The sequence below is a fragment of the Xiphias gladius genome, chromosome 22, assembly GCF_016859285.1.
Source record: "Xiphias gladius isolate SHS-SW01 ecotype Sanya breed wild chromosome 22, ASM1685928v1, whole genome shotgun sequence".
NCBI lineage: Eukaryota > Metazoa > Chordata > Actinopteri > Istiophoriformes > Xiphiidae > Xiphias > Xiphias gladius.
In genome coordinates, this window is record NC_053421.1 from 12,542,130 (window position 1) to 12,565,155 (window position 23,026).

Below are 23,026 nucleotides of genomic sequence, written 5' to 3' on the forward strand. Positions count from 1 at the left end.
GGCTTTTCTCCACAAGTTGTCTGTAAATCACTACGGAAAAGAAGAAGGAAGGCCACTGTAAATAACACTTTTTGTATTTACTCCATTAGGGTTTCATTTCTGACCTCCAATTAGTCATACTGGGTTAAAAATATACACTGTTGTTACCACAGTCTTTTCTTTTCACACATTATTTCACTTTAGGCTTAAATTTCTGGCAACAGCTCTTGTTAGTTGCTGTTGTTGCTGGAACACACTGTTGAGCGAAAACAAGTTAAACACTGTAATTAGTTAAATTTGCATGTGTGTGTGTGTGTGTGTGTGTGTGTGTGTGTGTGTGTGTGTGTGTGTGTGTGTGTGTGTGTGTGTGTGTGTGTGTGTGTGCATGCATGTGTGACAGAGATAATGTACTCACCCTGGAATGACTGCCTGGCTCTCTCTACTAGCTCCTCAATGGGATAGCTGGCCAGGTCGCCTCTGGCATGCTTAGTCTTACAGTAGGTACATGCATTCAGACACCTAGACAGACAAATGCAGACAAACAGAGAGACAATAAGAGAAAGAGAAAGGGATGGAAGGACGAGAAAGAGTATTCTTCAAACATCAAAGTTAGATTTGTATAAAATTGAGCAAACAAATTCAAACTCTTTGTACTTTATTATTAGTTGACGCTAAGGCATTAAAACATGCTAATATTTCACAAAAACGTGGAAATTTGCAATGGGGTTAAATTTGGTCCACTTCACAAAATGGAAAATATGATTTAGCTTTTTTATTCATAAATCATGTTTGCTTCTTGTACACTTGACCGGCAAGAAAGACAGTTATTTTTTTGCTTCTGATGATTAATTTCTGTATTTTATAAAACTACAGAGTAACACATTGCAAATCATTTACAATATAACATCTCAAAAGTGACCAATCCAGCCATTAACAACATTTTCACTTGAATCAACTGAGCTGTGGAAATACATGGGACTGAGAAGCACATGGTGAGTGTAAAGAGACTCTTTAATGTTATAATCAAATCTATTCATGCACACTTTTCAAATAAGGCAGAAGCAGGAGAAGAAAGCAGGGAGTCAAAACTGCCCTTTCTTTCCTAAACTGTTTATAAGGACTCCAGCTAGCTCCAAAATAACTGTGGACAGCTGTCTCTCTGACCGAGGCAAGCAGTGGAAAGATTAGACTCAATACATTGTTTTGTTGTACTAAAAGTAGAGAAGCTTAATTCAAATTGACTGTGAAAAGGAGCAAGTAGGACTATGAAGCAGAAAAATTAAAATAAGAAACAAAATACACATAAAAAAGAGAACTACTCCCTCACACCAGATACAGAAACAATGAGTGGTATTAAGTCTTTATTTAGGATGAAGGGGGCTTTTCTCCACAAGTTGTCTGTAAATCACTACGGAAAAGAAGAAGGAAGGCCACTGTAAATAACACTTTTTGTATTTACTCCATTAGGGTTTCATTTCTGACCTCCAATTAGTCATACTGGGTTAAAAATATACACTGTTGTTACCACAGTCTTTTCTTTTCACACATTATTTCACTTTAGGCTTAAATTTCTGGCAACAGCTCTTGTTAGTTGCTGTTGTTGCTGGAACACACTGTTGAGCGAAAACAAGTTAAACACTGTAATTAGTTAAATTTGCATGTGTGTGTGTGTGTGTGTGTGTGTGTGTGTGTGTGTGTGTGTGTGTGTGTGTGTGTGTGTGTGTGTGTGTGTGTGTGTGTGTGTGGGGATCCAAATATTTCAAAGGAAAAATAAGACCAAGCTACTTTCTCATCAAGATTTGGAGGTTCAGTTCTATGTATAACTCGGCTGAGGGTGACTCTAACACTGCGACATAAAGAATTAAATTCCCAATGGAGCAAGTGTGTACTAACAGTGATGTAAAACAGTAAAAACTTCCCATAAATAGAATCCAGCATGCCAAGTGGTGTTTTCATAAAAACTCCAAACTAACCAAACTGTGACTAACAGCCCAAAGTCCAGCTTTACTCAAAGAAAACACGACCATCTACTAACACAGCACTGCTAATCCAAGCTTTTGCCACAGAACAAAGATCAACAGCTTGTGTGCCTCTTTAATAAAATGTCACAATGTTAAAATTGGTTTGTTATGGGATTTATACACTCCAGTGCAATGAAAAAAACATCTTACTAACGATTAATAACCATCAAATGCTGTGATGTAAGGCAGCTAGTATGAGACTATGAAATTCGACTGTTGAAGATAACAAGCGTAAACCCTGTATCTGTCCATGACAGACCCATGGAGAAATAACAGAGATTCCCCTGAAGCTGAAGCTGGCACACAACACAGAACTCCTGCTGGACGGAAGATACAATTGATGTCATGTTTACATGATGTGTTTTTAAGTCACGGTCACGTAGATTCCATGTCATTCTAGAGGAGCACTTTGCAAAATTTGAACCATTTTTTCCAATTACTACTCAAAGTACCATGTGCATAATCAAAGTTAAGTCAAGTCAAATTTTATTTATATTGCCCAACATTACAAATGACACATTTGCCTCAAGGACTTTACGATCTGTAAAGTATACGACATCCATCCATGATGGGTCTTGCTAGGGTAACAAAGTTGCGGAAATGGAAACTCTGTATCCTCAGAGTTTCCACTACCCACTGGCTGAAGTCAATTGTTGTTATTGGCTCTGAGGAGAGTAGGGTGAGACACTGAGTATAAATTGCAAAATATGCAAAGACACCATGATTCAAATAAAAGGCTATAAAGTCCACATACAAAGACGGTGTGAAAAATGTTTCTCAGAGCAAAGGTTTGTTACTTGAGAGCACATGCTCATCTAATGACGGTTCACATTCAGACACTTCAACACATTCACACTAGGGCAATGCTAAGTTCTACCAAAGTCCATTACTATTCGCTACTGAGCAGAGATTCATTACCGAAGCCTTGACAGAGCTGCAATGCAAGACATATTCTATGAAATATTAAGATTAATAATTAAAAGAGATAATTCCTGTTAGTGATTAGGGAATGGGGAACCTATACTGTAGGTTTTTGTCCCTCTTTTTTTTTTTAACTCCATTTACTCGACCATGCAACACCTTTATAAAGTACCCACTGAAACACCTACAATATCTTCATAATCATTTTGAAACCCATGTGAAACACCAAGAGCATTTTTTAATGTCACCATGGAATAAAATCCATCCATCTCTCCCTCTCAGGGTATTGCTTATCCCAGTTGAGGGCACTAAAGATGGCAGCTAGGTCACAGGACCTAGCTGTGGAGAAAACACAGACAGATGGGGCCCCGCATGCACGCACACACACACACTTACACCACCAGGGGGTCCATCCATCTTAATGTGATCAGGCCCAGCTGAGTGGATCACACCAACATTAATCTCAAGAGACAGTCAGTGGCCTGCTTGGGTTTGTGTGTGTGTGTGTGTGTGTGTGTGTGTGTGTGTGTGTGTGTGTGTGTGTGTGTGTGTGTGTGTGTGTGTGTGTGTATTTGCATCAATTATGTGTATGTGCGTTCGTGTGCGAGTGTGTCTTGTGCTGCTGCTGAACATTCGTCCAGTATCACAACAATGCATTAGCAGTTTCAACCTCTCCATCAGCCTAAACAGACTGCGACAACTAGTCAGCACCCTTAGACTGACAGTGAGGAGTGGTGTCACTCTCTCTGACACACAGACACGTTTGCTGTGTGCTCAACTTGCGCTGGGATGGAGGTTTGTTTTTGTTTTTTAAATCCTGAATCCCTTTATTTTCTATAGAAGAGTAGATAAGAGAATTATTGTTCAATCTATTTGATTCCATCCAGCAACAAGAACAACTGAAGTAGCTGAAATTAAGTAATCTGCTGATGAGAAAAACAGCACAATCAACAACACTCCAGTGACGTAAAGGAGAAATACTTCTAAAATTAAAACCAAATATTTCTCCTCCTTATCAAGCTTCCATCCTTTCCCTCCTTTGTTTCTGTCCACCTTCCCTTCTGTTTTGTCCCAGTTAATTGAACCACAGAGGTAACTGTTGTACCTGACAACAGTGTCGTTCATCAATGTTGTGTGTTACAATGAGAGAGCTTACCTCCCCAGTGTGTGTGCGAGTGTAAGAAAGAGAGAGAGACTATTGTGTGGTTGCAGCCTTGAAAAGGTAACAAAGAAAGGAAAGCCCTGAGGTTTCTCTATACATTAGTAAACTTCCCTCGACACACACACATACACACAAACACACACACACACACACACATACACACACACATACACATGCTCAGACACACATACAGTATAATTCCCCTCAGAGAACCTCCCTTGTGCAGCATCCAAGACACAGACTGGGAGAGAGTTTAGCAGGGAAAGGTCTCCTCAATGATAAGCATTTAGGGTCTACACATTAATTAGAAAACTGCTCTATGAATAAACAAACTGGGCCATGTGTGCATTAATGCAAGTGTGTGTGTGTCTGTGTTCATGGGGGTTTGTATTGTGTCTGCTTGAAGATGCAATTATGAAAACAAAGCTTAAACTGCACAGGGAAGTCTGAGCGCTTTGCAAATTGTAAAGCAAGATTATTAATTGCACTTATTGTTGAGACTAGGAGAGGGGTGGAGTGGGTATATGAGCAAACAAAATTGTAAAACTGCTATTATATGAGCTAACAAAGCCTCAAGCCTGTAAGTTTACTATTAGTGTCATCTCAAAGTCAAAGTGGAGGCTGCAAAATAATGTGGAGTCAAGGAACAAAGAATGCTGACACAATGGAGTAAAGACCTATTAGGGCAAATGAATAGAGGATGATTAGTTATTCAGAGTAAGGTTGGCAGCTAAACCCAATTTAGCCTTGGCACACTATCACAAGTAAGAACGTGGTTGCATTCAAGTTGCATGGGAACTTTGCATGCACACCAATGATCTTGTGAGACTTTTATAAAGATGATATTCCTTCCATATTATATCTTATTGGGGGTTCTAGTTTTAAACCATGCCGATTTGGGGTGAAAGATAAATTTCAGTGCTTACGGTTTGTGGAACTTAATCAACGTGGCTCACTTTTTATGCAAAGAAATGTGGTGTTTATGAAGTAGAAACAGAGCTGCACCTGTAAGAAATAAATACAGCTGTGTGAGGAATCACAGCAAAAACTGTCCTTATAATGTCAAACAAAGAATATCAGTATGCTTGCCCTTTGTCGATGTAATTAGATTATGGTGTGGAGGGTGGTGATATGGGACATCTCCATGTATAAAAATCTATGGAAGCATGTCAGTGTGCCATGTTGTTACTTGATAGGCTTTTTTAAAAATTTATATATTTATTCAAATTAATTTTATTTAAATTAAGAGATGGCCCATTGACCAGAGAGGAGCTGGTTAAACACCACAAAACAAAGTGTCTGAAGCCTTTAACATGGTTTACACCGAGAAACAGACTTGTCATGGACATGCTTTCTGTCCTGCCACCAAGTAGCTCTGGTCAGACAGAGAAATAGCACAAAGTTCTCTCACCATTATCTCACATAATACTGTTTTTGCAATTTTTGTGTGTGGTGTGTTAGATATTTGTGTGTGCGAGCGTGTGTGTGGGTGCTTGATTGCGCACGCCTATGTGTGTTTCCTTTGATCTGTGAGTAGACCAGTGTGTGTATGAGTGTGCGTCCTGATGCAGATGGGCCAATTTCGCTCAGTGTTCAATTCAGCCTTTGTGTCTGAGCTCTTGAATTCTGTTATTTAGTCTCGTGTTCCCAATGCTGTTCACTGAAACGGCTCTGTGTGTGTGTGTGTGTGTGTGAGGGTGTATGTGTGTTAGAAAAATTGTGTCACATGCTGACCTTAGATTTCTGTAACTACTACAGCAGCCTTGCTTGTTGTTTTGACTGCAGAAAGACAGCATGCGTGTGTGTGTGTGTGTGTGTGTGTGTGTGTGTGTGTGTGTGTGTGTGTGTGTGTGTGTGTGTGTGTGTGTGTGTGTGTGTGAAACCCATGCCTACAAAGGAACCATGACTGTTTTCCCAACTTCTTGTTTTGTCTGTGGACAGACCTCAAGACAGTGTTTGTACTAGATCAGTCAGCCCATTGTTACGGGACAAGAATGGTATGATGTTTGCTTATTACTGAACCAACAGACTACTGACAAAGTCACAGTGGTAGATGATCTGCTCTGAAGTTTGACCTGCAAGCAGGACTGTTGATTATCTCACCTGTTGCCTGCCTGCCTTACGACTGATGCATGAAATCACTTACTGTTGTCAATCTGTCTGAATGACAAGCTGACTTTACTGATGCACTAATAGATTACTTTAATGTCTCATTGGCAGACTACCGGACTGACTGCAAGACTGAGTGACTTGCTCACAGTGAATTAATAAACAACTGAATAACCCATTAGTTTGTTTAGTGCCTGGCTGCCTGCCTGTCTGACTGACTGACAACTTTACCAAGTCGCTGGCCAAATAAGTGTGTGACTAACTAAACCTGGACATGTAAAGGCAGCAGAGAAGTTAAATGAAGGCTTAGTAAGACCTATATTCTACTTGGTGATGTATTCTTTCACATTTCACAGATCTTTAAAATTTCTGATCCAGCTCACTAGGCTGTTGTTGCATCACTGACTGAGGACCTACTTCACAGGGTTTATCAAACACATGCCTCTGATGATATGATCAGCATCCTGAGCTGTGCTCTCCGTAAGGTGGGACACAGAGCTCAGTGATAAGGTGTAGCGTTGGTGTAGATCACTAACATGCACAAGAAAGCAGGACAGAACCGCTGTCAAGACTCTGGTGTGATTTTAAGGTAGCATTTTACAGTTCTTGGAAACACAGAATGATTTGTCCATCACAAGTCGATTTCAGATAACATCCCAGTCAGCTGTCACCTCATTGATCAAACTCAAAATCTGAGTGACATTTGAGCACACTGGCTATGTATAAAATAAAAGCAGCAGGCCCACCCATGGTAGCAAAGTTGCCACATTCGGCATTTTTGTTCTCTCCATAGGTAAAGATTGGCTGACGAGAGTGAAAAACGATTCTGCAGCTGATGATGTGGCCTGACTGACAGATTGAAAGGCGCGGTGAAGATGGCAAGCATCACCACAGAACTAACCAATGGTCTGCGGATGTCTGTAGGTCATTATACATTATGACATAAGTTTAGATTATGTTACCAATTACTTTACTCTCCTGAAAAAGAGGAGATGCATTATGTCTGAGTCACAGAAAGAAAGCCTAATCTCTGGGTTAATGTATCTATCTGACAACTGTGGACCATTAACCTCTTGGAGAGAAAACATGTAGGAAGCTGGTTTGTGTAAATAGTCTGCGAGATGATCAGTTGTGTGTGCGTTTGTGTATGTATAAGTGTAAACTATGTTTTCCTGTGACACACTGAGGCTAATTCAGTTACTCAGGGGTTCTGTAGTGTAATGCCTTGTAATGACACACAATCTCATTTTGTCCAAGGAGAGACATCAGTCTTTTGGATTTGCTGTGGGGAGCAGAGTCTCTCCTGGTGAGTGAGTGGGGAGAACAGCTGATGGAGCGCGCATGTGTGCATGTGTGTGTCTCAGGCATGTATTTGTGCGTTAAGCAATGGGAGAGAAGGAAATGGAATAATATGTTCAGACCAGTGGAGCTAAAAACTACCCATACATTCGTTTGATAAACAGCAGGAAAGGCCACCATGGTAAATAGCTAGAAAGGTCTGGGTGAGTGTGTCTGGGTGTGTGCGGGCGTGTGTGTGTGTGTGTCTGTGTGTGAGAGAGAGAGTGTGTGTCTGTGTGTGTCTGTGTGTGTGTGAGTGGGAGAGCGTCTGCATATGATCATGTGCGTGGCGGTAACAAAATAAAAAACGCACTTATGTGTTTGTATGCGTGTTTAAGCGCAAAATAAAAAGAGATTGTGTGTACATTGTGCATTCATGCATTCCCATAATCCACAACAATCCACAGTATGTATGTGATCTGAAACCCTTGTGTAAACACCCTTCACACCCTTTCTCTGTAACTCTACTTTTCTGAAGCACATCGGCACTTTTCCTCCCTCTTTTGTTGCCGCTTCACATGATGTATTTTCACTTCTGCTCTTCAGGGAGAAAAACAGCACAGAAAAGAAAAGATGAGATCATTGACCAACGATCAACAAAATGAAAACCCAGTCAAGTAGAGCAGTGTAACGTGGCTTGTGTATTTGCTTTAAAGATGAGGGAGCGGTATGGGAAAATTATCTGTAGTGAATATCGCATGAACTTCACTGGTGGATATTACAGTCTGAATGGGAGTCTCAAGCTGGAGCAGATATGCCTGCTTCGACTGTTAGTGAGTATTGTAGGAAAAAAGAGGAAAAAAGAGACTCCTCGTAAGCCTCTCTGTGCCATCTCATGCAAAAACTGGCTCCTTATTCTCTTAGGTCTTATTCACTTCCTCACTGCAATTGACAGAGAAATTCAAATTTACCAAAGAGCAGATACAGTAGACCTGATTCAATTTGCTTTTAACCCAGCTAATGACTTCCCATCTCTCCCCCTCTTCCTCTCTGTACCACATTCCCATCTCTTTCAAACTGAGACTTTGATCTGCAAACATGGCGCCTCTACTCTTATGGTGACTCTACTATTCTTCAGTGATTTTCTTTAATACAAAGTGTCTCGCCATTGAGTTATGCTGTGTCTTTTTTACCCTGCCATGTCAAGGCTTTTGGCATCAAAAACACAATGTGCTGAGTTCGAGTGATCTCCAAACAAAAAATGTTGCAAAGAAGGCTAAGAAAAGAATCAAGCAGTGGTTTGGGACAGTGAAGCACGACTATCAGGTGCTGAAGGCTGTGATTCGTGTTCTGAAAAGCATGAAAACTTGCCAGTACGATAATAGTCATTATAAGACAAGCGAGTTCCAAACAAAGGTTAAAACTGGAAAGTTAACAGGATGTGACAGGTTGGAAATGCAGAAAAAGGATGTGGTGTTGTGAAGTGAATTCTTATGTCTGATCAAGAGGAGCCGATGTTTGCATCACATATTACAAGAGACAAACAAAGAAGAGATTTGATTATTCTGTAGTAAACAAAAGGCTATCAGAAAAATACAGATAACAGATAAAGAAAGGAGAAGGGATAGGCAAGTAAGTGTGTACTGTATATTGTTGCTATTATAGTTTTCTTCCAGCTGTGCAATGCTATGTAGTAGCCTATGTACAGCACTTGAGAAACAGCCATACAACTTTAATGCCTTGACACAACCATGATGAGCTTTACAGATCCATAAGCAAAAAGAACTGTTTCACAAAAAAAGGAAACAATGTTTTCTTGCTTTTCAGTTATTATGGATTGCATGGGAGTATAGCTTTGGGTTGAAAATGATAAACCTAATTATTTGCTTAATATTTTTGTACCATATTTGTTATGCCCACTATCTGCTGAGCAGTTTTTTGTGTGGGTCAAATAAATGTGACGGACACAATTTTTGTAATTTCCTCTGTACACCACCACAATGGATTTGAAACAAACAAATCAAGATGTGATTGAAGTGTAGACTTCCAGCTTTAATGCAAGGGGTTTAACAAAAATATCGATTTAACTGTTGACTGGCGATATTGGAATTACAGCCATTTTTATGTATAGTAGCTCGTTTTCAGAGGCTAGTATCTGCTTTCTTTGTGGGTCTTTCTGCCCTCAGTTTTTGACTTCAGAAAGTGAAAAGCATGCTCAGTTGGGTTGAGATCAGGTGACTGACTTGGCCTTTGAAGAATATTCCAATTCTTTGCCTTGAGAGGCTCTTGTGTTGCTTTCACAGTATGTTTTGGGTCATTATCCATCTGTACTGTGACGCACCATTTTATCACTTTTGTAGAATTTGGCTGAATCTGAGCAGATAGTATAGCAATATGCACTTCAGAATTAATCCTTCTACTTTCATCAACAGTCACATCATCAATAAACACCAGTCACCCAGTTCCATTGGCAGCCATACAGGCCAATGCCATAATACTGCCTCCAGCATGTCTGACAGATGATGTGGTATGCTTTGGATCATGAGCTGTTCCTTTCCTTCTCCATACTCTTCTCTTTCCATCATTCTGGTACAAGTTCATCTTGGTTTCATCTTTTTCCAAAGAATCTTGTTCCAGATCTGGGCAGGATTTTTTTAGATGTTTCCTGGCAGAGTCTAATTTGGCCTTTCTGTTCTTGAGTATTACCAGTGGTTTGCACCTTGTGGTTAACCCACTGTATTTACATTCATGAAGGCGTCTCTTAATTGTAACCTGATAGGTTTGTTTTGCTTTTTCAGCCTAATGATGGCCTCCTTCATTTGCATCAACACCTATTTGGACCACATATTGAGAGTTTCGCATGAACAGCTACCAAATGCAAAGTCGACACTTGGAATCAACTCCTGACCTTTGATTTACTTAATTTGTCATGAAATAATGAAAGAACAGGCCACAACCGGCCATGAAACATATTAATTTTTTAATTGTCCAATTACTTTTGAGCCTCTGAAAATTAGATACCATGTATAAAAATGGCTGTAATTCCTAAGTGGTCAACGTGATATTTTTGTTAAACCCCTTGAATTAAAGATCTATTGTGGTGATGTACAAAGGCAAAATTATGAAAATTGTGTCAGTGTCCAAATACTTATGTACCTAACTGTATACACACAAACAAAGCCACTCAAAGGATACAGTGCATACAATCATTTCAGTTTGACTTCGATTAACTCACATATAAACCCACACACACAAGTGATCACACACTTTGTGTTTGGATCACAGCCTAGCAAAGATAGGATTTCATAGCAATTTGTTTTTTGTGTTACCTCACAGCAGGAATTACCTTAAAATCATATTATGAAGCATTCATTGCGTTAGTACAGTTTAAGGTGGGAGAGCAGGAAAAAAAAGTGCAAGAGCTGTGTGGTCACTCTGAAACCACTGTCACACTGTTTTAAAAATAAAAAAAAAGTGGAATAACATGATTAGTCTGAAGAGTCTGGACATTCATTCTGGCCTTGTCATATTAATCATGGACACATCAGGTAAGGAACAGGAGTAATAAAATACTATTGTTTCAACCTCTTTTTTCAAGGTCGGAAGTCTACCGCTGACATGCAGGACTTTGCTGACTGTGGATTCACAGCCAACTCCTAACCCTGCCCCTGTTTGTTCTGAGGCTTATTGTTTTTCTGTGCATCGAGACATATGTGACCCTAGATTTAATTGTCCCTCAGCAGGCAAAAGCTCTGAACACTACACCTTGGGCACAATTGTTAACACAAATCTATGTAAAGGTCAGTAGCAATGTTGATAAGACCTATTATTCCACAGTGCCGGCCGGGAGAGTGGATGGAGAAGTTGTGGCAGCCAGACGCGAATCACAGGAAGCAAGCAGGTAACACACTTAAGGTCTGTCAGCTAATATAAAAATAATCACAGCACACACTAACACACAAACACGCAGACACTTTTCACTCTGTCTCTGTTGCCTTTTTTTACATAGTGTTTGTGCGTGTGTATTTTCCTAGGGTGATTATTATGGATTTTAGAAATCAAGGATTTGGTTCTGTAAGAAATGAGCCAGTAGCTGGATCAAATCCTTTTTGTTTGTAGCCAACCACAGAAAAAAATCAGAATAGAAAACAACACAGAAAAAAACATTAGAGATTTATACTATTTAGCTTGAGTAAATGATCCAAAACATTCATGTCTAAAAGGTATCAAATCTCCATTCAAAACCCTAACAATGGTATCATCTGATATTTAACATGGTTTAATGGCCAGATTAAATTAGCTTTCTGTTAAGTAGATAAATATGTTACTATTAGTGTCAGAAGGTGAAAAAAAGAAAATGGGGGAACTGAATAGAAGGAGCTGAGCAAAGGAAAGAGGATAAAATAGTGTATGGTTATCCAAGGTTATCTTTTGTACTACCTGGATAAGTGAAGCCAGTAACTCAGATTATAAGAAATGTCCACCCCTCTGTAACAAAAATTAAGATTGTTGAAATTTACCATGTATTGAATCTTTGAATGTTTGCTTCTATTCAACATATGTCAGCATCTCTATTTGTCAACTTATTGTAAGCTTAACCCCACAAGCATTTGAAGCAGAATCGTGTGCAGGCTGTGGCTGAGGAAAATATCAAAGCAAGCAAGCATAATATTTTCACATCATCATATAAAGGGTAAGAAAAATCTATTTTAAATGGTATAGATTTGGGAATTACAAATCATAGATATCTGCACTATGCATGACCACAGACACTGAACATAACTTTCTTTATGGTGTAATATGTAATATGTAATATAGTGGTGCAGGACTCCATATCAATATTAATTCAACGTGTAATTATTTGTTGCAATGTAAGAACTGCCAGCGTAGCAATCAAACATCAAGGCAGCAGGGAGCCTGCCAGCAATTCTTTACTCATATGTTTGAGAGAGCTCTCAAACAACTAGAAGCCTACTTCCACTGCCTATTCCCTCCGTGTCCTCCTGTCTACCTGCCTGCAATGGATGAAACAAATGATGAAGTTGGTTATTTGGTTGGGGTGAGAGCAGAGCATCATTAACACCTGATTTAAGCACATTGCAATAACGATGAGAGAGATTATGACTGCCAACATGTGACTAAATAGAGAACATGCAGGAGACAGATAATGAAATGAAATGAACTGTAACAGTGGAACAAAGGACTTTTTTCAAAGCCTGCAGTCTAATGGAAAAGGTTCACACAATCAGACACAGCAACAAATACACAAGTTTAATGACCCGTTCTGACTGAGTGGCTGTAAATTCTTTGTTTATGATGCTAAGGCATCACGATTCAACTTGCTCACAAAAGGGCTTTTACTATTGCTGACAACACACACACACACACACACACACACACACACACACACACACACACACACACACACACACACACACACACACACACACACACACACGTGGATATACACAGAGCAAGAAGGGACTGTTAGTGTAGCCTAGGGCAAAACAGACATATATACCCACACCAGTTTCCCCACTAGTATCAAGTGTGCTAAAACTGGGACACAAAACAACATTAGAAAGACATGAAGTCTTTTTCCAGTTTAACGCTCTATGAAAAATGAACTCTACCCCCAGGCTTATCTGTTTGCATAAAGAAGCTATGGTAGGAATAGCGCAAGAAACAATCCAAAACTAAATTCTGGCGACTGGATCATAAGACAATTACAGAGCACAAGCCCAACATCAGCTGCCGGAGTCAATGTCAGAAGCAAGCAAGAGTAGGGTGGAATTCAAAGCAACCACGTCTAATTCAGTCCCAGGTTTAAAAACACCAACACTTTACATATTTCAAGTGTTACTCTCTTTTATGGTTCTCATTCATCAACTGCTATTCCCTCCACTGCTTCACTGCTCCCACTGACCATTCAAGACGCACACAGAAAAACTGTGGAAAAATTTTCTATCATATTGTTGCAAATCCACACTTTTATATGATAGAGGTTTACCTTTATCAAAAGCTGTTAAAATGTAGATAACTTCTGGAAAACCTTGACTGTGATTGACTCTGTTTGATTTTTCAGCATTTTTTGTGTCAATTCATCTTAAGTAGCCTGTTAACTTTCCTAATATTCAAGGTCGCCGGGAGGATGGGGTGATTATGCTGTTTGGATGTCTATTCAAGGTGGTGGAAATTACTGTTTGATGAAATTATTTAAAAAAAAAAAAAAAATTAAGATTGGATTACTTTAGCTTTATCTTATAGATACATTTTGTTCAACAATTTTAACATATTACAAAATTGATGTTACCAACATTATTTATGTTAAAATTAATTAACTTGTTGAATTTCATTGGACTTGAATCAAATTGTGACCGATTCAAAAACAACTGCATGGAAGGCAGCACACAACTGCTGCCAAATTTCATTTAAAAACCGGATTATCCTAAAATAGAACATAAAGAGTACATGAAAGTGTAAAGTTCATTCAATAATGGTCTTTCATATCCATAATATGTCCGTAACATTCACTGTGTGCGCAAGCAATTGAATGAATCAAACTGTAACCCCCAGAGGCAAACAAGTATTAGTGTATTGGTACAAAATTGTTAACAACTGATATCAGCGATGAAATTGGAGTAACGTACTGTTTTTGGACTGAACCTTCAAAGAAACAATCAGTGTAATGTGTCAAAAAAGATGACTCCAAATAACTGTGCAAACGGCCCAGAAGAAACCCGACAACGGTCCTTTAATACAAAATCAGAGGGCATTTCAGGACTAGCTGGACTATGCTGAATTTATTTTGTGATGGGGATAAAATTAACTTGGTGGAAAAAAAGTCAATCTAATTTGAATTTAATAGGTGCAAATGAAATTAATATGCAACTTAATGAAACTAATATTGTGAATCAATTTGAATGTGAAATTAAATTTTCATAGGTAATCCCAGGTGAAACACTATACCAGGCTGTTGTGAGTATTTGCACTAATAAAGTGAACGAGATGGTAGAGTAGATTCATCTGTTAGACCCAGACTAAAATCCCTCTGTGCAGTGTAATTTGAAATGATGAATGTGAATGTTATAGATGACTATGGTTTACAGAAGTCAAAGTGGATAAAGGTTTTAGGATTTTCTCTTGTATAAAACTGCACTTCAGGTATCTGGTAGAACTATGATTTCAGCTGATAATTTTACCAAGGTACTGCATCGGCTGTTTCACCCTGTCTCCCAAGATCTCATCAGAGTGCACACAAGTTCCCTAACCTGCCCCACTGAGAGCATGATCTCTGAATGACTCCCAATCCTTTTACACTGGCTATTGTCTTCAATGGAGCATTCAGCAAAGTCAAAAACATTTTACCTACATTAAAATAAGTGATAAGCAAGTGTCATTTTCCTTTGGCATTTGACAATAGCGTAATGAGAGAAGTCCTCTAAGAGTATTCTCTGTTGTTCAAATGCTCTGGTGGTTGCTGAGTTAAAGGGGCAGGGTTGACTTCATCGAAACGGTATATGCAGGATCCAGAGAGCCCAATTTTAATCATTTGTATGTCTAAGGTTAATCCTATTCCGACTTTAAATGTGGATCTACTACACTGAATAATCACTGAAATCTGCAACATGCTTGATGAAATTATTCTTAATTTGAAGCATTAGTAATATTCAATTAAATCCCTCATTTTATGGTAGGGGAAATCTACAAACTGCATCCAAGATATGTTAAGGTTTTTATGTCTTAAAATTATTTGAGATTCAAAAATTTTTAAAGAACCTGCAGATAACCTGTGTAAGCACCTCACCCTGTAGCATGACAGCAACTTGACATTTGGCAGGACAACACAGAGACAGAGGGAGGAGAGAGAGAGAGAGAGAGGGGGAGAGAACTTAAATGAATGCATCCCACATGTTCACACACAAAGACAAACTAGCAACAAACTTGAGACATTAAAGGCCACACATACTATAAATTAATAGTTTCAAATGTTCTCATCTGACGCAGAGGCAGTCTGATGAACAGCTGCAACTGATGTTGTGCATGTGTGTGTCTGTGTGTCGGACAAAGATCTCTCTGTTTCATCAGCTGACAAATGTCACCAATGATGTCACTACTACCTCAGAGGATTAATTAAAACAGATCATCTAAAAACAGAGTGCATAAAGGACACATTCTCTTTTCTGTAACACACACACACACACACACACACACACACACACACACACACACACACACACACACACACACACACACACACACACACACAGTTCTGATATCTTTGTCAGGACACACATTGACATAATGCCTTCCCTAGCCCCTTAGCCTAACCTTCACCATCACAAATAGATGCCAAACCCTAACCTTAACCTAAACCTAATTCCAACCTGAACACTAAAACCAAGTCTTAACCCTCAAACAGCTCTTTGAAGGTGTGTCAGAAAGCGAGGACAAGCCAAGGCGAAGTCCTCACTTTCCCAAAAAGTCCTCAGTCAATAACTCAAACTGGTCTTCACGGAGATAGAAATACAAGTATGCATGTGCATACGTGCACACGTGCACACACAAACATATAATTAGAGAACCATGTCAAATTAGTGAAACTAATGACTGACCAACTCACACAAAAGCACATGTTAAGCTGGGATTTTCAGTAACACCACTGTTATTTGGGAGAGATTTGTCAACAGCCGATTCACCCAGTCAATATATTTGTGTAATCCCCACAGCTTTCTAAAAGAGTTCCAGTTGAAAGAGTAAAAGGGGATTTATCTGTAGCCAGCCTGACCCTTTTGAAAAACAATAGCAAGTTCATCTGGATCAGATACAAACCCCCTGCTGAAGGAGGGTTGGCAAGCGACTGATATCTGCAAACACATACCACAAGACAGAAAAAAACTCACAAAATGGGAGACACGCAAAAACGCACACATTTAGGCTCTGGTCAGTCAAGCAGGTACACAAGCACATAAAGCAAGAAAAACATATTCACACTGTAGTTGTGATTTGATAGTGAACGAGACTCATTGATAGAGGGACTGAGAGAGACCGAGATCCATTTATCAACAATTATCAAAAAGGCACACAGAGGCTGTGAAAGGGCCAGAAACACTGTGTCCTCATCCACTGTAGCTATTCATAACAACAAAACCAGTAATAAACTAATCATATGACATTGGTGGCCAATTTTAGGCAAAGGTTTAAAGGGGAGCATTGAATGACGCTTTCAAAAAAAGTTAAGGCTGGGAGTAACATGAGTTTAGAAATGGATCATAACATGATGTTGCTAAAAATTTAGAGGAGACAAAAATAAAACTGGAGAGCTAGATTTGTGATATAATGGACTTGATTGTTTATAATGGATGATTGTTTGAAATCTATGTGTTTGAAGGCAAAAGTAAATGGATGGCATTTATTGCAACAATGTGAAGTATGGTAATGTCAACACACAGCAACACAATGCATCTACTGCAATGCATCCACTATCACACCCGAAATAATCATAAAGATGCCTACTCTGGTAATATAGCAGTAATAAATAATAGTTCAGGACCTGAAAACAGGTCACAGCCTTCTTGTCAGTAGGTCACTATGTTACAGGGACAACAATGTTGCTGTTTTAACCCAGATGGTTCAAGGACACTAATGGAAATTCCAGTAAAATAATGAAAAACCCTTACTGACAGTAGCAAACATACACATAATACACTCAAACAAAGAGATAATGAATTGGTAATCATGTAATGTCTACGACTTGATAAGTGGTTGATAATTAATAGTGATTAGTGACATCTTAAGCTTGTTTTCTTGACACCCAGTTAAAAAGCTCAAGGACGTGAAGAAATGATTGCAAGAATAAATGAGCAATTATTTAAACAAAGAATGCTCTAGTCTTACAGAACATTGGTGCTTTGTCTGCAAGTTGTTTTCTTCCTCACTTTGTATCTAAATTCATTAATATATATAGATCTTGAAGACATGCAGGAGGATAATTGATTGCTTGTCATCAGTTCAGGCCCTGCACACTGGAATTAGTCTGTCGTAACCCTTTTTAACTAGCCCATTGAGAGTACAGCACATGGGTTAATGTAGACACACAAATCTGTAAACAACATGAAATTAGCCCATAAAAATGTGGGTGTATGCATGTAAGTTTGTGCTTTTCTATCTATAAACATGAAAGCGCTCATGCCCATCTATACCTATCCATCTATCCAGACATCCATACATAGTATTTATCTATATCATCTATATTTATCTAACTACACTATATATCTGAATTATTGCCATTTATGGTAATATACAAGCAAACCACACACAACAGAAGTATTCGTAAACAAACTCACTGCCATTGGCATTACAGCCAAAATAAAAGAGCTGCAAAAGGATTGTACAGAAGATTACAGCTAGAAAGGGACAAAGGAAAGAGGTCTATCTGTTACTGTCTGTTTTTTTCTCTGCTTTCATGATGGAAGTCAAATGGAAGCTGAGAAAAAAGGCTAGACACCAGTTGGGTTTCAATTACATTTGAAGAATACATAGCACTATATGCACACACACATACACACCCCACTACATACAAACACAAGTAAACCATATGAAATTGATAAAATCAGAAGTACAGATGGGCTCTGTTTAAGTGGTTGTGCAAAAAAGGGAGAGGGCATGCATGCAGACACACACACACACACACACACACACACACACACACACACACACACACACACACACACACACACACACACACACACACACACACACACACACAATAAACCAGAATGGCAGGAAAGCAATGAAATTGAATTGACAGTCAAAGATGAATATTTTATAAGTAGTATTTTCTGTTTGTGCATCTTTGTCCTACCCAGTGTTAATGGAGATGATTTCAATGAGAGGGTTCCTCCTGATCTTGGGCAGGTCCAGTCTAGCTCCCCCGAGCCTCCGGCCTCCATCTTTCTTCTGACCCAATAGGCGAACTGAGTGGCCTGACAACAACAAACATAACTTCACTACATATTCCTTAAAACAATAACTGTCTTTTTTTTCTGTTGTTTAGATATTGAAAATCTGACACAGTATCATGCAGATCTGTGTGAAGGTTGGTGCACAGACACAGTATGAGCATTTCCATGTTAAAAATGAATACATTCAAGTTAAATACATTAGTTGCCCTGTTTAAAGTGCAAAAACCTGAATAACTCTGGTTCAACTAAACAAACAGCTGGATGAGATTATTCACTCATCCAGCTGTTCAGTAATCATGAGATTATTAGAAACATACAGCGTACACACACACACACACACACACACACACACACACACACACACACACACACACACACACACACACACACACAAATACATTTACATACAACCTCTCACCCACACACACACACAATACCAAATAGAAAGCCAGCTTTCCAATGTTCAATATATACCTCTAGATAGCCAAATAAAAGCCTTCATTAAACTTCACTCATCTAATAAATATGATGGTTGAGTGAACAGGATACAGAAAGAGGCAGAGCAGCAAATCAGGAGGGAGAAAGCAGGTCTAGCTGTGCAGGAATAGACCAACCTCTGGCATCAGGAGCACTTAAAATCAATTAAGGACAAATGTGAATACACCAAGTCTGAAGTAGGGAAAGAGCATGATATTCTTGCTGAAGTAAACGCCACTGATATTACCAAGATAATTAATAGAGGTGGAAACAATGAAGGATAGGCAGCAAAACGGGTATCTTTAAAATAAAGAGGGCTATTTCATCTTTTACCAAATGCACAATGTAACAATTCTAAAAGTATCACTCTGTGGCTATCACACGGTGATACAGAAGGGAAATGAGAATCCATAGCTGAGTCTAATAGCTAATAGCTCATGATGGCCAGCCTTTGGTGTGTGGAAATGGGATGCAGTACTCTGTCCTTTCCAACCATCTAATAGGCTACCAGCTAGAGATGTGCGAGGTGGAGGCGCTGAGGGATGGAATTGTCTTCCTGTTTTCATCCGCTTTACATGGGTCTCCTGGGAGGGTGGGCTCAGGGCAGGAAGCATGGTTATCAATTGGTAGATAAAAATGACAATCTGCCCCAGAGGAGGACAAAGAGCCAATCGGTGAGGCGTGACTGGTCATAATATCCCAGTACAAGCAAGGAAATGAGAAAACTTCCCTAGTGGAAAACAGCTGGGACTTGGAGCACATTCGGCCATCTTCTCCTCTAGCTAGCTGTCTGTGTGGCCACCTCTGGCCACGAAACAAGGATATAAAATTCATGCATTCTCTAATATTTTTTCCTGTGTAACCATCTCTCCATCTGTTGATTGATCGATCAGTTCATCCATACATTAATATTTCCTTTAATGGATAAGTTTCACAGTTCCACCTGCTCTTCAACCGCTGCTTTAAGAATTTTATCAGAAGTTCATTCAATAAAAGTCCTGTATGAGAGAGAAGAAAGCCCTAAAGTAAATACTCATTAAATTAGAAATGAGTTGCCTTTTTTAACCTTGATTATATTGTTCACTAAATCCAATTAAAAGTAAAAACATTGAGTAGTCAATTTCAGAACGAAATGCAGCAACAAATAATAATAATAAGGGCATGTGAACCTAACCTTTCTGCTGTGAATGATAACAAAATGACAAAATCTAACAAGTACTGACCAATCACACTTGATGTTATAAATGAAAAAAACATGAAACCAATTTTTCCAATGCACAAAGTGGCAGGCTATCACAGAACGAGCCTAAATATAATGACTAGCACGTTGGGGTTGAACAACGGACCTTGAGAAGTGCAGCTTCACTGGATTAAAAAAAAGGCATGACAGTAATTTAGCTTTAGCTCAGGCTTATAGGTGAAGGATTGTGGTACATTCTTTTTTTTCCAGATTGTTGATACTGTACATTTATTTCTGATGGTTTTAGCTGTGGGAAAATGTAGTTAACAATTTACCTAATTGCACACACAGACTTGTCGGGAAAAAGCAATTACCAGGATGGTGATGAATTTCCAGATGTTTTTCCAAATTATTAGTTTGACCATTCCCATTAAACTTGGGAATTGTCATTCCCCAGTTATTCTTTTTTTTTTTTTTCCTTCTAAAACTTCACAGGACCCCTGTCGATGTGACTGCCACCCAAGACTCAAAAAATAATCTCACTACCAGCCTGGAATCACTCCAGGATTGTACTCAAAACCAAATTCAATTTCAGGACCTAGGGGACCATGAATGGGGAAGCAAGAGATAAAAAGACTAACTTGAGTTACTGAAGAAAACTGAAGAATCCTGCCCTATTTGTCATCTCAATTACAGAGTTTAGAGAGGCCAACTGCTGTGATGGGCAACCCCACATAGACACAGACACACACATCGCCATATACCACATTTTCTTGTTACTGACTGGCCTCCTCCTTTCTCTCCTGCGTTTTTTTTCTATCTCTATCTCCTCTGTTCTTTTCTCTCCTTCATAAATACAAACTGATATAAATCCTTCTATCCACTCATAACGGCCCATCATAACATGCTAGAGAAAAGGAGAGAGGGACAGCAAGGAGAGATGGATGGGAAGGTTGATGGATGGATGGTTGGATGATGATAGAAAAAATTCATCACAAATGAAAGATGTATGGGATAACCAGATGGATGGTTGGATCAGAGAGGTAGGGAGCTAAAAGGATGACCTGTCGACCTGTGTCTGATGTCTCATAAGTGGCGGGTCTTGTTGTGCTCCCCGGTTTGATTGTAAAGCAGCAGGCAGGAACATGGGGGTGGGGGTACATTGGAAAGAAGGGGACAGAGGTGGCAGATGAGGAGGACAGGAGGGGTGTAATGCTTGTCATTTATCCTCATAATATAACATGTTACTGGATATGTAAGACTGTCTAGGAAATCAGTTCATTTTCCTGCCTAATGTCACTGGATTCAATTTTGATGGGAAATATCGCAGATGCTCATCAAATGTATTACTTAGCAATTCTACACTGTGCCTCAATGCAAATATATCAAAAGAGCACTTTATTTAAAAAGCCATTTAGGGGCTTTGATGCTTGACAATGACAAGCTCCTCTACAGAGCTTGCATTTTGTCACTTCCAGATGGGAGGTCACGGAGCATTAAAAGACCATGTTCAGAAGACCTTCAGATGACTTCAAATATATGTGAATATTAACTTGTCTCTTGATACCTGCTCTTCATTTCCTCCTCCTCCTGTCTTAATCTCTCCTTATGTTCAGCAAAGTCTTCTTACTCCTGCTTTATTTTTCAGCATTGATACACATAAGCTGTTTGTTTATACTGGTGAAATACGGATCATGAGGTTGTATGGATACCATATAGCCTCTGATCTGTAGCTAAGTAGATACATTAGCCTGCCTAACCTTTCTGCCCCATTTTTATGTCACACACATACACTAAATCTAAACTGTTTCTAAAAGATAAAGGGATATCAGGTGAAATGGTATCATCCGAGACTATCTTCTCAGTGATAGAAGATCAATATTGGGAGGCCAATAAAGAGATAAAGACATCAAAACGGCCCAATAAAGAAAGAGGAATGTCAGATATTTATTAATGGCGCAGAGATCAGAGTTCAGAAGAAGTCTGCAATCCTTTAAGATTGAAAACATTAATAACACATATTTTCTAGCCTTCTGTTGGCTTCGATATACAGTTTTTTTCTCAATTAAAAAAATATATTTTATTTTCTTTGTATTTTACTATTCAAATAATCACTTGTTGTTGTGTTTTTGTTTGTTGAGCATCACTAATAAATGTACAATCTGGTTAGTTGCCCTTGCAAAAATGAGCATCCCTGGCTGTCATTACTGAATCTTTTTACAGATCTGCCAGTGGGTTTGGAATACAAGACAAAGCAAAAGCTGTGTTTGCTGTTACAAAGAAAATCAACATCCGACACAGCTAAAAAACAGAAAAGCTTGTGACCACAGCAACAACACTTGCCACCAAATCACTCATGCTGCACAGTGGCAAGCAACACAAGACTAGGCAGTTGTTGTACTGTGTGACTGTATAAATATTAAGTACTTGCATGCTCACCAACCCAACCTGAGCTAACTAAAGGATAAAAAAAAGCTCGGGTGTTTACAAGAGGCAGTAACTTAAGCTTTATGTTACACAGATGCACTGTTTACAGTAGCCAGGTATCCTTATGCAGTGACAGTTGTTAAATTCTTTTTGAGCCAGAATAGATAGCCTTACACTTCAAGAACTAAACTCATAAAAGCATACCAGTAGTCATGTGGAAAACAGACCTGCAAGCAATTTTGCTGCAGCAAAGAACTGCATCTATTAGCAGTTCATTGAAGTAAGTATTTTAGTGGCCATTACAACAGGCAAATCCCCTAGCTTAAAGGTTTATACCCAGGTCTCTGAGCTGAAATAACAGTTCTCAGTTTATACGAGGTCATAAAGACCTGTAATGATACTGGGGAAATTAGTTTCCATGGAGGGGGCGAAGGAGGGAGGAAAATGGAAGGAAGGAGGGTAGAAGTGAAGAGGAAAAAAGGAGGGGTAGACATCAAAAGATTTTGAG

The 23,026-nt window shown here is 39.1% G+C and overlaps 1 protein-coding gene across 1 annotated transcript in view; it reads right to left on the reverse strand.

Moving 5' to 3' along the window:
• Positions 1-23,026, reverse strand: part of cdkal1 (CDK5 regulatory subunit associated protein 1-like 1) — a 238,596-nt gene that overhangs the window by 134,964 nt on the left and 80,606 nt on the right. The window contains exons 7-8 of the mRNA XM_040118310.1: positions 18,335-18,455; positions 395-498 (exon numbers count right to left, since the gene is read on the reverse strand). Coding sequence (XP_039974244.1) covers positions 395-498; positions 18,335-18,455 — 225 coding nt within the window. The remainder of the gene's footprint in view (positions 1-394; positions 499-18,334; positions 18,456-23,026) is intronic.